This window comes from Loxodonta africana, chromosome 6, assembly GCF_030014295.1.
Source record: "Loxodonta africana isolate mLoxAfr1 chromosome 6, mLoxAfr1.hap2, whole genome shotgun sequence".
Taxonomy (NCBI): domain Eukaryota; kingdom Metazoa; phylum Chordata; class Mammalia; order Proboscidea; family Elephantidae; genus Loxodonta; species Loxodonta africana.
Window position 1 is genome coordinate 12,242,138 of NC_087347.1, and position 16,710 is coordinate 12,258,847.

Genomic DNA, 16,710 nt, shown 5'->3' on the forward strand with positions numbered 1-16,710 from the left:
AAGGCCAAAGATGAAGAAATAGAAGATTTTTACCAAGTTCTGCAGTCTGAAATTGATCAAACATGCAATCAGGATGCATTGATAATTACTGGTGATTGGAATGTGACAACTAGAAACAAAGAAGGATTGGTAGTTGGAAAATATGGCCTTGCTGATAGAAAAGATGCCAGAGATCATATGATAGAATTTTGCAAGACCAATGACTTCTTCATTGCAAATACCATTTTTTACCAACATAGACGGTGACTATACACATGGACCTCACCAGAGGGAATATACAGGAATCAAATCAACTGCATCTGTGGAAAGAGATGATGGAAAAGCTCAATATCATCAGTCAGAATAAGGCCAGGGGCCAACTGTGGAACAGACCATCAATTGCTCATATGTAGGTTCAAGGCAAAACTGAAGAAAATCAGAGCAAGTCCATGACAGCCAAAGTACGACCTTGAGTATATCCCACCTGAATTTAGAGACCATCTCAAGAACAGATTTTATGCATTGAACACTAATGACCAAAGACCAGACGAGTTGTGGAATGACATCAAAGACATCATACATGAAGAAAGCAAGAGGTCATTGAAAAGACAGGGAAGAAAGGAAAGACCAAAATGAATGTCAGAAAAGACTCTGAAACTTGCTCTTAAACATACAGCAGCTAAAGCTAAAGGAAGAAATGATGAAACTGAACAGAAGATTTCAAAGGGTGACTCGAGAAGACAAAGTAAAGTATTATAATGACGTGTGCAAAGACCTGGTGTTAGAAAACTGAAAGGAAAGAATAATCTTGGCATTTCTGAAGCTGAAAGAATTGAAGAAAAAATTCAAACCTCAAGTTGCAAAATTGAAGGATTCTATGGGCAAAACACTGAATGACGAAGGAAGCATCAAAAGAATTTGGAAGAAGTATACAGATCACTGTACCAAAAGGAATTATCAGTGTTCAGTCATTGCAGGGGGAAGCATATGATTAAGAACCAATGGTACTGAAGGAAGAAGTCCAGCCTGCACTGAAGGCATTGGTGAAAAACAAGACCCCAGGAAATGACGGCATATCAATTGAGATGCTTCAACAAACAGATGCAGCACTGGAGGTGCTCACTTGACTATGCCAAGAAATTTGGAAGACAGCCACCTGGCCAACCGACTGGAAGAGATCCATATTTATGCCTATTCCACAGAATGCTGATCCGACCGAACGCAGAAATTATCAAACATTGTCATTACTATTGCAAGCAAGTAAAATTTTGCTTGCTGAAAGTGGAGAGGACTTGAAGCACTTACTGATGAAGATCAAAGACCACAACCTTCAGTATGGATTACACCTCAACATAAAGAAAACAAAAGTCCTCACAACTGGACCAATGAGCACCACCATGATGAACAGAGAAAAGATTGAAGTTGTGAAGGATTTCATTTTACTTGGATCCACAGTCAACACCCATGGAAGCAGACGTCGAGAAATCAAAAGACACATTGCATTAGGCAAATCGTCGGCAAAAGACCTCTTTAAAGTGTTGAAAAGCAAAGATGTCACCTTGAAGACTAAGGTGTGCCTGACACGAGTCATGGTGTTTTCAATTGCCTCATATGCATGTGAAAGCTGGACAATGAATAAGGAAGACTGAAGAAGAATTGACTGCACCTGTATACATGTTACTTAGTTCTTGAAATTGCCTGCCTATTCCCAGAAACTTCATGAATTATACACAAGTTCCCTATCCAAACCCTATAACTGCCCTAAAATTCTCAGCTTTGGGGAGCTTGATTTGATACTTAGTCTCCGAACTCCTTGCTTGACTGGCTTGCAATAAAGTCCACTTTCTCTTTCTCACAGGCCTGGTGTCTCTCAATTGACTCGAGTGGTCACACTGGACAGGATCCATTCCCATCGGGCTACAAATTCTGGCACCCCAAATGGGACCTTTATTCTGCTTCTAACTTAGGCTGCCTAGCTCCTGGGAGCATCTCCAGCCACTACGCACGACCACTTTCCCTCAGCGTGCACTGGTTTGTTTCTCTGGGAGGCGACACTGGAACCAGCCTTCACAGGCGGAGTTGCACCCAGACCCATGGTGACCCGCTTTTTCGAGATTGAGAAATGGATTCTAGGTAAGGATTCAAATCTGGTGAGTAACGTGTGACCAGTGCCACAAATACGTAAGGGCTTCTGAGAGCGTGAGTGACTTAGGAGCCAGGGGCAAGCCCAAGAGAACTGCCGTTTCTGTCAGGATCTGGGCCATTGAGGGTTATACTGTTCTGGTCTTAAGAAACCCCTGTTGCACCTTTGTCTTTGTGGTTCTAGTACTCCTGCTTTTTTCTGGTTTTAGTCTAGGTCCTGGTTTTTCTGGTTTTGGCCTAGTCTCAGGTATGGGGAACAGGCAAGATATACCGAAGTACAGTTCCCTAGGATACTTCCTAACTAATTGGGATTTTTTTTAGTTATGATCTTATTAAAAACAGGAAAAAGTTTTTCTGCAACATTGTATGGCCACAATATCAATTGGCTGATGGGGAACACTGGCCCTAAAATCATTCCCTAAATTGTAATACTATTCTTCAGTTAAATTTGTTTTGCATTCGGGGAAGTAAATGCCATGAGAAAATGTGTGTTGATGCTTTTACGTCCTTGTATAACAACAAAAAACACTCAAAAGTAAAATAAAATTATGGTTCAAACTAAGGTAAAGAGATAAAAGGTCTTCAAGTATCCACTGCCAAAGCTCAGATCCCACAACAGAAGATAACTTACCTAGGTTTCCAGATTTCTCAAGGTCAGCGAGCCCTGCTGCCGGAGCACCAGCAAGTGATCCTCTGGATTTCCACCGTGACCACCTGGAGGCAACTTTGAGACTTTCTAGGTACGGCTGGTTTTCGCAGGATTTGGATCCCAAACTCTGGCAAGTCAACTTCACCAACATGCCAAGAGCCCCTGGCAAGTATAAATTTATGCTGGTGTTTGTTGAAACTTTTTCTGATTGGATAGATGCTTTCCCTTGTAAAAGAGAGAAAGTATCAGAAACCACAAAATGGCTTCTTAGTAAAATCATTCCCAGGTTCAGCCTGCCCACAACGATCGGAAGTGACGATGAATCTCACTTCACCTTGCAAGTTACACAAAAAGTCTCTAAACTTTTAAGAACTGAAGCTTACACTCAGCCTGGAGACTACAGTCAAGTGGAAAATTGACAAGATAAATCACACGCTAAAAAACCAAATTGTCAAAACCCGTCAAGAAACAAAAATAACCAGGCCCCAAGCTTTGCCTTTAGCCCTCTTGAGGGTATGGGTCACCCCAAGAAGCAAGCTCAAATTAAGCCCTTTCAAAATTATGTATGGAAAATCATTTCTTAAAAATAACTTGCCTTTAACCAATGCTCAGGTTTCTGTCATGGGGAGTTCGCTCTCTGAAAATATTTGTCTTTGTCTGATGTCCTGTCTCCTATTCACAGGTACACCCTTGGCCGCCTGAAATATCCTGTTGATGCCCCACTTCACCCTTTCCAGCCTGGTGACCAAGTTCTGCTGAAAACCTGGAAAGCGGAGCCCCAGTGGGCTGGACCGTACACTGTTTTTTTAACCGCTCACTAGGCAGCTAAACTTGAAAACATCAAAGCTTGGGTGCATCACACTCTCCTCAAACCTGCACCGTCCCCAGAAGATCCTCTGCAACGAGAACAACCCCAACCAAACCCCTGGATCTGCCAGCCTGTGCAGGACTTAAAATGTCTGCTAAAAAGAAAAACAAAGCGAATGCCAAACCTGTGCCCCTCCAACCTGGAGACCCTCCATCATGACTGTGCTTCTAATGTTTACATTGCCTTTACCATCCTGGCAGTCATTGTGTTGTTCTTTCTCTTCTTACAGAAGCTAAAAACTCCATCTGATTTGTGGTCAGAGGTAACTTCCTTCCCCTTTTCCTAGCCTTCACTGGCTCTGGTCTCTTGATACTCCGCTGATTATTCTTTTACTAATCTGTCTGTTTTTGTCCTGCCTCTTAAACTGTCTTACTAGGTTCATTCGAAACTGCCTCATAGCTGTGAATATCATGATGCTTCAGACATCCAATCGCGTTTCTCTTAACAAACCTCAGATCCTACAATGCACGTGCTTTTACCAGTTAGCAAGCTCAAAATTTCTGGAGGACTGGGCCACCGCCTACATAAAGTTCTACGTTCAAGATTGAAAACCCTGCAAACCAGAGGAGGAAATGTAACCGAGGGGGTCAAACTATCCCCCCTCCTCCTCCCACCCCAGCTAAGCTCTCTTAGTTCCTGATAAGACATTTCTGTGTTGTCTGTAACAACACAAGGTGGTCTTACTCTTCTCTGCTCAAGGTCACTTCACTACTAATCAACCACCACCCCCGAAAAGCTGGCCTTAGATGAACTTCATGTGTCATACCCCCCAGCCGTCATACTGTACCCCCACTACATCTCCATACATGTTAACTAGTTTTTTGAAATTGCCTGCCTATTCCCAGAAACTTCAAGAGTTATAGATCGGTTCCCTATCCCAAAGCCTATTATTGCCCTAGCGTTCCCAACCTCAGGGAACTTGATTTGAGACTTAGGCTCCAAGCTCCTTGTTTGACCAGCTTACAATAAAGTCCACTTTGTCTTTCTCAGAGGCCTGGGGTCTCTCATTTGACTCAAGGGGGCCCACTAGGCAGGATCCATTCCCATCAGGTTACAGTACAAATGATTAGCACACTTGGCTGACAACTGAAAGATTGGAGGTTCGAGTTCACCCAGGGCCACCTCAGAAGAAAAGCCTGGTGAAGTACTTCCAAAAAACCAGCCATTGAAAACCCTGTGGAGCAGTTCTACTCTGACACCTGGGGTTGCCATGAGTTGGAATCAACTCAATGGCAACTGGCTTTTTAACGTGCATTGGCATGGTAGGGTGTATGAGAACTCCTGCAATACAGAAACTTGTTTAACTTTGTTTAAATCAAATGCCTTTAACCCACAGGTTCCCCCTCCCATGACACCCACGAAGCCCTTAGAAGAAAGATCAGACATGCAGTTATAGGGTCAAAGCAGCCTTGAGACCAGGGCAAACCTCTGTGGGACAGAGACCTTCTACACCTCCTAGAGAGACAGGGACACAGTGCCTCACACCCGAGTGTAGGGCAGAGCAATGAAGCCTGCCTAGCAGGTCATGGTCGTGGGGGGTGCCGGGGCATGGAAGCCACAGGCAAGTCAACAGTGCTGGAGGAAGGCAGAGGACAGAGGTGTGACAAGAGCAGAGCAGAGGGTGCCCAGCGCTTCAGCACTCCTTTCTGTACAGCGCTGCAGAACGCAAAGGTTTTCTCACAGTTATAGGAGTGCCCCTTCTGCACCAGTCTTACCAACAGTCAGCTGAGGAACACCCAGGACTCGTGCTTATAAGCAAGAGAAGTTGGCACATTCATGCGCTCACTCTGTGGTAGACCGTGTGTCTGGGCTGCTATGCCCCCATGGAGGCTGGAGGCAGAGGAGAGCTGTGCCCAAGAGAGGCTCAGCTTACTGCCCTATCTGCCACGCAAATGACGGGTCAGAGAGAGACAGACAGAGACAGAGAGAGAGAGAGACCCATGTGTGTGCATCGCCTGGTAACACAGAGCCCTGCACTGGCAAAGATGTCCTCATCCTTGTCCTGGGGTCTCTTCTAACCAGATTGCTGCTCCCCCCTTTAGGAGCGAAGAGCAAGAGCAGAAGCAGGCAGAGGGCTAAAAACTTCTTACCCTCTATATTTTGCTAACTTATTCATGCAAATTTCCTAGCACATCTATTAACAGCCAGATGTGGGATCAATAGAACATACTTGAGACTACTGCTCTGCACCTGCTTTGGCCCCGTGCTGGGTGGCCGGCCATAGATTCCACAAATCCCCGGGGTTCCATTCTCCTCCCTGTCTTTGGCATCGTTCTGTGTGGATTTCTAGTTCTCTGGTTTTGTTTTATGACTCGCTCCCTTTATTTGCCCTTTGCCCCCATTTCTTTATCTCTCAATTGTATAAGTGTTTCAATTGTGTAAGTGTTTTTGTAAGTTGCTTCAAATCCTTTGCAAAATGATGGCTGGATAAGTGAAAAAATTGTATACAAACTTAAGTGTAATACACCTGCCACCCACATGGCCCTGCGCTTTAAGGTCTGGACAGTTTCAGTTCCAACCCTTTCCCCGTCCACTGAGAAGCCTGGTGTCCTCTTTAAGACTTCAATGAAATATTCACAGCTCGTTTTTTTCTTAATCACCCCTGGCTGCAGGTGTAGCCTGGCTCTGCATTCATGAAAACTTAAAATTGAACGTTAGACTTCTCTGCCCAAACTCAGCACTTCCTTGATGTGGTATCTGGGAGAGTTCTCTGCTTCTTCCCTGGCTGCACTCCTGGAAGCTGAGAACCTACTCCCAGGTTGATAACGCAGGCATTTGGCTCTCCCCAGCCCCGGGTCTGAAAGCTGGGGGCCTAACTCACCATCGAGGTCCCCCAACTTGCCCAGCCAGCCCGTGGGCCTGAGAGGAGATTTGAAAAGTCTGGTTTTCTCTTTTCCTTCCCACAGCCCTGTGGGCAAGGGAAGGGGCAAACATGGAGTCACTTCCTCCCCGAACGTATTAGTGTCCCAGGGCTGTCCTAACAGATACAAGAACAAATTGGGTAGTTTGTAAGAAAAGAAATTTATTGTCTCACAGTTCTGGAGGCTGGGGGTCTGAAATCAGGGTGTCGGCCATGTTGATCTTTCTGAGGGCTCTGAGGGGCAACCTGATCCACTTCTCTCTCCTAGCTTCTGGCGATGGCTGGCGATCTCTGGCATTCCTTGGCTGGTAGCTGCAACACTCTGATCTCTGATTCCATTGTCACGTGCTGTTCTCCCTGTGTGTCTGTCTCTTCTCCTCTTTTCACAAGGACAGTCATGATAATGGGTTAGGACCCACCCTGCTCCAGCATGGCCTCTTGTTAACGTCACTGATGAACATCTTCAAAGACCCTCTTTCCAGACAAAGTCACAGGTACCAGAGTCAGTATATATTTTGGGGAGACACAGTTCAATCCATAACACCATAGAAACTTTGCCACCTCACCTAGAAACAACTTCCGCCTTTCTGTAAACAAAAGGTCCCCTGTCTTCCTTGAAGGTGGCCTCTGCTCCTCCTCCCTGGGGCTGACAAGCGTCTTAGAGATTGCAGGAAGGGAGAGCACAGTGCAGTGATGTCATGCTGTTAGGCAACTGCACTTTTCCGCTCTGGGCGTAACCCTCACTGGGCGGGGCATTGGCCGTCTTTCTCTTCAGAGCTGGGGAGGGTGCAGCTGCAGTTAGAGTTGATGTTTCACTTTCTCTCTGGGTGTGAGCCTAGGCCCAGCTCTGTGGACCAGCGGGACCAGGACTAGAAGATGGCAGGTGGGCGCAGTGACTTGAACATCAGGTTAGTCTTCATCTCTCTTCGTCCTTCATTTCTGATTGTTGTTGTTGTTCTTGGATGCCATCGAGTTCGACTCCAGCCACCGCATGCAATAGAGTAGAATTACCCCATGGGGTTTTCTAGGCTGTAATCTTTACAGGAGCAGATCACCAGGTCCTTCTCCAGCAGAACCAGTGGGTGAGTTTTAACCTCCAACCTTTCAGTTAGCAGCTGAGTGCTTAACCATTGCACCACCAGGGCTCCTTCATTTCTGGTAACGTTGGTATTTTCATTCGTTATTTATTTCCATCCAGCCTCGTTCCACAGGTATATAATAGAAGGAGATAGAAAAAGAACGTGGACATCAGATTTGTAACATGCCAGTGGGGTAGCTATCGGGGAAACTTAAGACCACCCTGATTCACATCAGCTGCGTCTTTCTTCTTCCTTCTTCTTTCTTGCAACCGCTGCCCCACTGGGCGGGAGCCGTTTGAACTCTGTGGTTCTTTCTGAGGCTTTGTTGCAGAATTGGATGGTTCCTCACGACCTCTGAACCCTATCATTTCCCCCAGGCCTCCTTTATCCCCACCCCAAATGACAACTCTGGCCAGAAAAGATCTTTTAAGAAACATTGAAATCCAAAGCAAATGTCCGACATTCTCAAACTTTGTCCAGCCCATGTCTTTGGAGGCCAGTTGTGCTCTGAGCCCATCTCTGCAGCCCTGAGCCCCATGGTCAACTCATGGCCTCTGAACACTTGGAGGAGGAGCTGAAAGTGGACAGGGCCTGACACAGACAGATGCAAACAGGTGGTGAGTGTTGGCTGCTTTTTTGGAGGGAAAACAGGGTGTTTAGAAAGTTGAGAGCTTTTTTTTTTTTTTTACAAATATAAGACAAATACGTTAATACATGCTTGTCGGTAAAAATTAGAACATTGTAAAAGAGTATGGAAAAAAATTCTCCTACCAAGTCTCCTCAGATTCTTGCCCGTACAAATTGGCAACGTTCTGCAACTTTTCCTGGAGTAGGGCTTGTATATTTCTACCCAAGCTGAACTCCAGTCTACTCTTGTGAGCCCAGAAGCACAGAGGTGTGGTGAGGCAGGCCATATAGGCACCAGATTAGGAAGCAACTGTCCCAGGTGACCTTAGTGAACAAGTTACTAAGCGGGCTAAGGTTGGTGTCTTCAGATGGGCTGGGGGATGTTGGATTTCTTTTGCTGACAAGGGGGTTCATGGGGAATTTGAGGTTTCGAAGTTCTCAGCTTCTCATTATCTGCCTATTTATTACTCACCGTCCCATCCCAGGATCTCTTTCCTTCCCATTCAGTGCCTCCGTCTTAGCATAAGAACCAGGTGGGAACGCCCTTGGTCAGTGCTGCCAAACCATAGCTCTTACTTTCTGATTCTGTTGGTCTTTTTCGCCCTGTGAGCACCACAGCCCGTGGAGATACAGGATTCCTTTAAAGCTGGCCTAGGCGTTTTCTGATTTTCCATCTGTGCCTTGATTAGGGAATTCAAAGCTGTCAACTTGCCCTTATGGTTGTGTAGTGCAACTAGAATCAGCCAACTCGTGCCATAACGTGGTAACCACCTAAACGCTTGGTGGCCATTAGCTTTGTTTTAAATTAATTATTTAACTTTTCTAGTTTTTGTATTTCATCCAGCTTATATAGTTGTCCTCAGTGTGATATAAGCTACTTCATCATGCCTGGAAGCAGATTTATCCATTTTTTCTACTTTGCATGTAGTTACAGCTTAAAAATTTATTGATGCTGTATTGTATTTGATTTTATGAGTTTGTCATTGTTTATTTACCCTTTCTATTGTTGATGGATATTTGTGTTGTCTCCAGTTTTTGGCTAGAAAAAGAGTGAAGAGTCACAGGGCATATTTATTTTGAATTTATTAGATACCAAGCCGTTTGTTAGAGTGGCGAAGGCAATTTTCATTCGCAACAGAACTGAATGAGAATTTTCATTGCTGCATATCCTTGTCAGCTCTTGATAATCCGAGATTATTTTACTTTTAGCCAGTCTGCGTGATGTGTAGGATATCTCATTGTGGTTTTAATTTGCATGTCCCAAAATATAACTGAGGTTGAACCCCTTTTCATAAGTACAGAGTTTTTTGGATTTTTTTTTTCTCAGTGAGATGCCTTTCAAGTCTTTGTTCATTTTTCTACTTGCTCTTTGTCTTTTTCTTGATTGATGGGAGTTCTTTAGAGAACCTGGAGAAGAATTCTTTGTCGGTCTTTGTTGTCATTGTTAGGTGCTGTTGAGTCCATTCCCACTCATAGCGACAACAGAACCAAACACTGCCCCGTCCTTCGCCATCCTCACAATCATTGTTGTGCTTGAGCCCACTGTTGCAGCCACTGTGTCAGTCCATCTCATTGAGGGTCTTCCGCTTTTTTGCTGACCCTCTGATTTCCCAAGCATGATGTCCTTCTCCAGGGACTGATCCCTCCCGACAACATGTCCAAAGTATGTTAGATATAGTCTCGCCATCTTTGCTTCTAAGGAGCATTCTGGTTGTACTTCTTCCAGGATTTGTTCGTCATTTTGGCAGTCCATGGTATATTCTTCGCCAACACCACAATTCAAAGGCATCGGTTCTTCTTCGGTCTTCCTTATTCATCATCCAGCTTTCACGTGCATATGAGGCAACTGAAAACACCATGGCTTATTGGTCTTATGTGTTGCAAATATCTTTTCAATTTTGTCACTTGGCTTTTCACTCTCATAATGATGTCTTTTAATGAAAAAGTTTGTAATTTTAATGCAGTCAATTTTATCAGTCTTTTCCTTAAGTTTACTTACTTTTCTGTGCCTTGTTTAAGAAAAAAAGAAAATCATCTCCTGCCCTGAAATCATGAAGATATTCGTATACATAATCTTAAAGCTTTATTATTTTGCTTTTCACTGTTCACTACACTTTATTGTTGTACTTTTCACATTTCTGTAATCTGCCTAGAACTAGAGATTTTTGTTGAATCTATGGGATTCTCTCTTATGGTAAGAGGCAGGGGTCTAATTGTATTTTTTTTCCATGAGAATACAGATTTGTTCCAGCACCAGCAATTGAAAAGGCCATCCTTTCCCCTCTGCTTTGCAGTGGCCCTATATTTATCAGTCTGCTTCTGTGCTCTCTATTGTTTCCATTTTCTATATGCCCATCCTTGTGCCTTGGTGCAAAAAGTTAATGCTAACCAAAAGGTTGGAGGTTTGAGTCCACCCAGAAATGCCTTGGAAGAAAGGCCTGGCAAATAACTTCCAAAAAGTCAGCTGCTGAAAGCCCTGTGGAGCACAGTTCTATTCAAACACACATGGGCTCACCATGTGTTGCAATAGACTCAACAGCGACTGGTTTGCTGGTTAACATATTTTTAATTAAGTATCTTTTCTGTTTCCCAATTAATGTATTTCAGATTTCATCTTTATTATTTTCCTTTTTGTACATTCTAATGTAGTGTTTCTTCTTTCTATATTGTTGAAATGAATTATTGGACCATTGATTTATTTTTTCATTTGTGTAATGACAAAGCATTTAGAAACAGTTTTTTTTTTTTTTTGGTGTTCTACTTGACTTCATCCTGAGATTTCAATGTATAGATTCATATTTAAAATTTTTCCTCATCCATCAAATTATTCCTGGGTAGTTTTTGCTGTTGTTGTTGTAACTAAAATATTGTTTCTCCATTTCTACTTCCAATAGCTACTCCAGGATTTAATTTAAAAGACTATTGGTTTTTATATATTAATTTTTTTTCAGTCTCTTTAGCAAATTACTCTATTAGTTCTAGTAGATTTGATTAATTATATACACTTCGTCTCTGATTTTCCAGTATTTACTCCTTTCTAATATTTCTGTATTATGAGATGAGTTAGAAATTCTAAAATAATTCCGAAGAGTGATATGATGGTGAGCATTCATATCTTGTTTGTGTTTTATAAATACTTTTCATCATTTTACTATTTAGACTGATGTTTGCCGTTAGTTTTTGAAGAAGAGTTTGTATTTGCATTTAAGTCATTTTCTGCTATTCCTATTTTATTTAGAACTGATGAATTTTATCAAATTCTGTTTTATTGATACGTTTATTTGGTTTTTGTCATTTAAGTGTTTTGGTATAAGGAAATATACAGATAGATTTTCTAATGCTGAACCACACTCACCTACTGAATACTCATTGTCATTATTTTCTATTTTTAAAATTGCTTCTAACTGCAGTTCTGATTTGGCTATTTTAAAGATATTTTTAATAGAGTTCATTTTTTAGAATGGTCTTTAGATTTACAGAAAAATTGAGAAGATAGTACCGAGTTCCCATATAACCTATACTCTTTCAGCAATGATTAGTCGATTATATTTGTGCAGGTCTGTTTTTGGTCTCTCTATTCTGTTGCCTTGATCTATGTGTGTATTCTCTCTCCAGTACCATACTTCCTTGATGACTGTAGCTTTAACCGTGAAGTTAAATACTGTTGGTTTGGGTTGCTAGAGTCAGAGAGAGAGAGGGAGTGCCATGGGAGTGGCTGGAGACAAAGATGGAGAACTGGGAATGTGAGAACCAATCTCCACATTTCAGGTATTGGATTTGTACCAATCCTTACCGTACATTCTGGGTCCCACAAATATTGATAAATTGTATTCTCATTTTCATTTAGTTCAAAATATTTTTAGATTTCTGTTGAGACTTCTTCTTTGACCCATGTATTATTTAGAAGTGTACTGTATAATTTCCTTCACATATTAACCATAAAAAAACCAAACTCATTGCCGTTGAGTCAATTCTGACTCATGGCAACTCTATATGTTAACCACAGTTATTTTAAATTCTCTGTCCAATAATTCCAAAGACTCTGCCTTATTTGAATCTGGTTCTGACACTTGCTTCCTCTCTTCAGAACGTGTTTTTCTTGGCTTTTGGTATGCCTTATAATTTTTTGTTTGTTTTTAGTAGCTGGACATGATGTATAAGGGGTTTTTGTTTTTTTTTTAATTGTGGTACCTGATAAGATCTGAAATGGCTGGTTTGAGATTTGGGTGGGATTCCTTGGTTGCTGATTCCATTTTAACCTTAGTGGCAGCCATTCTCTGTGCTGTTTCTAAGAGAGGAATGTCTGGTAATGATTATGTAACTACCCTGTGGCCCCCCCCAGCCCCCATACCCTTGTACTCACCATGTTGTAACCAATCTAAGAAAGATACTTTATATTCTTTTAAGCCAATCACCTAACAAGTTCCTGATACAGGAAGTCCTGCCTTAAAATGACCTACTACCAATCGAGTAATGTCTTTCAATGATCTAAGCCTGTAATTACCAATCAAGTAATGTGCTTCATGTCTTTTGTGCCCCCACTTATAAACCGTCACTGCTGAGTCATCTTATTGGATTCTGGGTTCTGCCTCATGGAATTCAGTCTATCTCCTGCTAGAGCTGTCTCTTTACTTTCAATAAATCTCTCAATTTTACTTTAATCAGGGTATGGGTTATTACTCTTCAACAAAGATGTATGAGGTAATAGTAACTGAGGTAAATAGTCCTTTAGTGTGAGGTGTTATGTTTATCTGGCTAAGTGTTAGGCTGTGTTTACTGTTTTTTTTTTTTATATAGTTGTAGGTACCAAAGGCTTCAAATTCCTCTACTGTTCTTTTTTGCCTCTCCTGCTTTCTAAGGATCGCTGGTGGCACAGTGGTTAAGAGCTTGGCTATTAACCAAAAGGTCGATGGTTCAAAGCCACCAGCTGCTCTATGGGAGACAGATGTGGCACTCTGTTTCCATAAAGATTTATAGCCCTGTAAAACCTATGGGACAGTTCTATTCTATCCTATAGGGTCACTGTGAGTTGGAATCAACTTGATGGCAGTGGGCTTTTGTTTTTGTTTTAAGAAAGCCCCACCCCGCCCCCCCCCAAAAAAAAAACAACCCTGTAGACGGAGTAGAACTGCCCCACAGTGTTTCCAAGGCTGTAAATCTCTACAGAAGCAGACAGCCTGCCATATCTTTCTCCCTGGGTGTTTGCTTAAGAACTCCTTAAATAGAGCTTAAACACCTTGCAAATCTTTTTGTAATTATAATCCATTGTTATTTTACTGGAACCCTTAGATGTGGAGGTGAGGTGTGGGGGAGGGGAGGTACTATATAATATTATGATTAAATCTCAGTCTTCTGGTGGGATTATGTCTCTGAGCTGGAAACTTCACAAGGGTTTCTTGGCTATTCCTCCCACTTAGCTGAGACTGCAAGGCTAGAAGGGACTGGAGTTGAGTAATTGCCCTTCCCTAGGTCAGATAAAACAAACAAACAAAAAAAAACCCAAACCTGTTGCTGCTGAGTGGAACTACCCCATAGGGTTTACAACTTTATGACTTTACGACTGCCACGTCTTTCTCTGAGGAGTGGCTGATGGTTTCCAACCACCAACCTCTTGGTTAACAGCTGAGTTCCTAACCACTGCATCAACAGGGCTCCTTTAAATCAGATAAGGCTTTATTTTCCCTTTGAGAATGGGCCTTTGTTATGGAGAAAAAGCCCTGAAATATTTCAAAAAGTGTTCGCTTTCCTGCTCCCTGCCAGAAGCATGGGGGATTTTTTCTTCATTTTTCACTGTGAGAAAGTGGTGGAGTTTCTGGAGGTAAAACCCATAACAGTTTGAGAGCTCCCTGAAACTGTGGCCCCAGGAGTTTCCCCTTCTCTTGCTAGTTCACATTCTGCCCCCAGCAATTTATCAGACTTAAGATTTCAGTGTACCCACCAGTTTAGGCTCCAGTGGCTTCCTCTCCAGGCAAGCTGACCTTGGCTGTGCTTCTCTGGGTCACCTAAGTCACCTATCTCTCCAGAATTCGGGGTGGCACTTTGCCCGATGACTTCAGTTCTCAGATGTGTACAATCCTTAACTAGAGTTTGTTCAGCTTTTTTCTTGTTATAAGGATGGGAGTGGCTACTCCCAAGCTTTTTACATATTGGAGCTGAAACCAGAAGTCTAGTGAACTTTCTAAATCTCACCAATCCAAAAACAAAAACAAGCAAACAGAAAAACCCATTGCCATCGAGCTGATTCCAACTCACAGCAGTCCTGTAGGACTGAGTAGAACTGCCTTACAGTGTTTCCAAGGAGCGGCTGGTGACTTCCAACTACCAACCCTTTGGTTAGCAGACGAGCTCTTAACCACTGCACCACTCACCAAACTCAAACCCATTGCCATGGAGTCGATTCCAGCTCATAGCGACCCTAAAAGACAGAGTACAACTACTCCATAGGGTTTCTAAGGAGCAGCTGGTGGAATTCAAACTGCTGACCTTCTGGTGGGTAGCCGAACTTTTAACCACTGTACCACCAGGACTCCTTAAATCTCTCTAAATTTAGATTATTTTAAAGCCCTTGTTTGTTCATTATTTTAAATTCAACTTTATTGTAATATTGTTTCATAGAGAATGTAGCCTATTCAATTTCTTCTTATTACTGTTTATTTAGACTAATTTGGGGTCAAATACAATGTATACTCTTGTGTAAATATGCTTGATGAGTTAAAGACAGAAAGTGAAATGGTTTTTAACGTCCACGGAAGATCTGTCCATTAGCAGTCTTAAATTTTACTTTTAAAGTGCAGGCATTGTGAATCCTGCTTTCTGTCTTGTTTGCATTTGCCTAATTGTAAGTTGCCCATCTTGACTTTTAACATTTTTAATGTCACTTTGTCTTTTTGTGTCTCTTATAGGTAGATTCTATTTTGACCGTTTATACTCTAAAATGGTAATTTGATGTGCTTTACCTGACATGTATCTTTTTACTTGGAGTCCCTGGGTGGCGAAAGCCGTTAAGACACTTGGCTGTTAACCAAAAAGTTAGTGGTTCAAGTCCACCCAGAGGCACCTTGAAAGGAAGGCCTGGTGAGCTACTTCTGAAAAATCAGCCATTGAAAACCCTGTGGAGCACAGTTCGAGTCTGATACACATAGATCGTTGGAGTTGGCTCGACCTCAGTGATTTTTTTCTTCTTCTTCTTCCTTTTGATTTTAGGGGTACTTTTTATATCTCGGAGCCCTGGTGGCACGGGGTTTAAGAGCTCGGCTGCTAACCAAAAGGTAGGCAGTTCGGATCCACCAGCCACTCCTTGGAAACCCTATGGGGCAGTTCTACTCTGTCCTATAGGGTCGCTATGAGTCGGAGTCAACTCGACTGCAATGGGTTTGGTTTTTTTGGTTCTTATATCCTATACCTTTATTTACTTTGTCTTCTCTGTTTAAGGAAAACAGACTATATTTCCTTATTTTTCATTCTTTTGTAAGAGATATAGTTTCACTTTGACTCCATTGGTTACCCTGAGGTTTTCCGACAAATTCTGTAGCATATGTTTTTTGAAATGGTAACATCCAACGTAAAACTATATCATTTGAGTTTACCTTTTTGAAACAAGTTATTCAACCCAGTTATTTGGCTTGCCCTACTCAATTTTTAATGTTTGTTTATATAATCTGAAGTTTTAGATTAAATTATTACGTTATTATTATACGCAGTATATATCCTCTCTTTCTAGAACAATCTTTTTGTTCTCAAGACCCATTTATATTCTTAAAAACAAATGAGAACCCCAAAGAGCAAGACTTTGTTCATGTGGGTTTATCTGTTGATATTTACGTACTAGAAATGAGAAGTTTGAACATTTAAAAATATTTATTCATTCAGTAAAAATAATAAGCTCATTACTCCTTAACATAAATAACATACTTTAATGAAAAATAACTATATTTTTTAAGAGAATTAATCAGTGAGAAGAGTAGCATTGCTTTACTTTTTTCTAAATCTCTTCACTATCTGGCTCAGTAGAAGGCAGCTGGAGTCTTATATCTGCTTTGCATTGAATCTGTTACGATATCACAGGCCACGGAGCCTCTGGAAAATGTCACTGAACACTCATGAGGGAATGAGAGAGAAAAACAGCAAATAATATATTAGTGTTGTTATGAAAATGGTTTTGACCTTGGGCAACACCCTAAAAGAGTCTTGCAGACCTCAATGGTTCTGGGGCCCCTGGACTACACTTTAAGAATCATTGCCCTAAAATATTTTTTGAGATATGCTTCAAGTTAGATTTACAATTTGTGAACACCAGCATTGTCACCATTTCCTGACTTGTGGAACACACGGGATCCCACCCACTTCTTACATCTCTGGAGTTCTTCAGGAGGATACTATTCCCCATCAAAGTATTTGCTTCCTCCAGTTGGGGGCCTGTGTAACAGTGAAAGCAAAAGAAACATTCGTTGAAGGAAAATATCTGAGGTATTAGACAAAACCAGAGATGCCCCATGTACCCAAATGG

General features: G+C 42.0%; 2 protein-coding genes across 15 annotated transcripts in view; one reads left to right on the forward strand and one right to left on the reverse strand.

Moving 5' to 3' along the window:
• LOC104846635 (sp110 nuclear body protein-like) overlaps positions 1-7,272 on the reverse strand; it is a 77,429-nt gene extending 70,157 nt beyond the window's left edge. For 4 of the 8 annotated variants that reach the window (XM_064286581.1, XM_064286580.1, XM_064286579.1 and 1 more), the window contains exon 1: positions 6,673-7,272. In XM_064286581.1, coding sequence (XP_064142651.1) covers positions 6,673-6,713 — 41 coding nt within the window. In that variant the 5' untranslated portion in view covers positions 6,714-7,272. Of the gene's footprint in view, positions 1-2,752; positions 2,996-6,672 lie in introns of all 8 variants that reach the window. The other 4 variants (XR_010322214.1, XR_010322213.1, XR_010322215.1 and 1 more) reach the window with 2 other exon arrangements.
• Positions 7,273-7,293: 21 nt separating this feature from the next.
• The window catches only part of LOC100661000 (nuclear body protein SP140-like), a 36,471-nt gene continuing 27,054 nt past the window's right edge, over positions 7,294-16,710 (forward strand). For 6 of the 7 annotated variants that reach the window (XR_010322211.1, XR_010322212.1, XR_010322210.1 and 3 more), the window contains exon 1: positions 7,294-7,406. Coding sequence is in view for 3 of the 7 variants with exons in the window: in XM_064286574.1 (XP_064142644.1) it covers positions 7,375-7,406 (32 nt within the window). In the remaining 4 variants the exon portion in view is untranslated. The remainder of the gene's footprint in view (positions 7,407-16,710) is intronic. The other variant, XM_064286575.1, reaches the window with a different exon arrangement.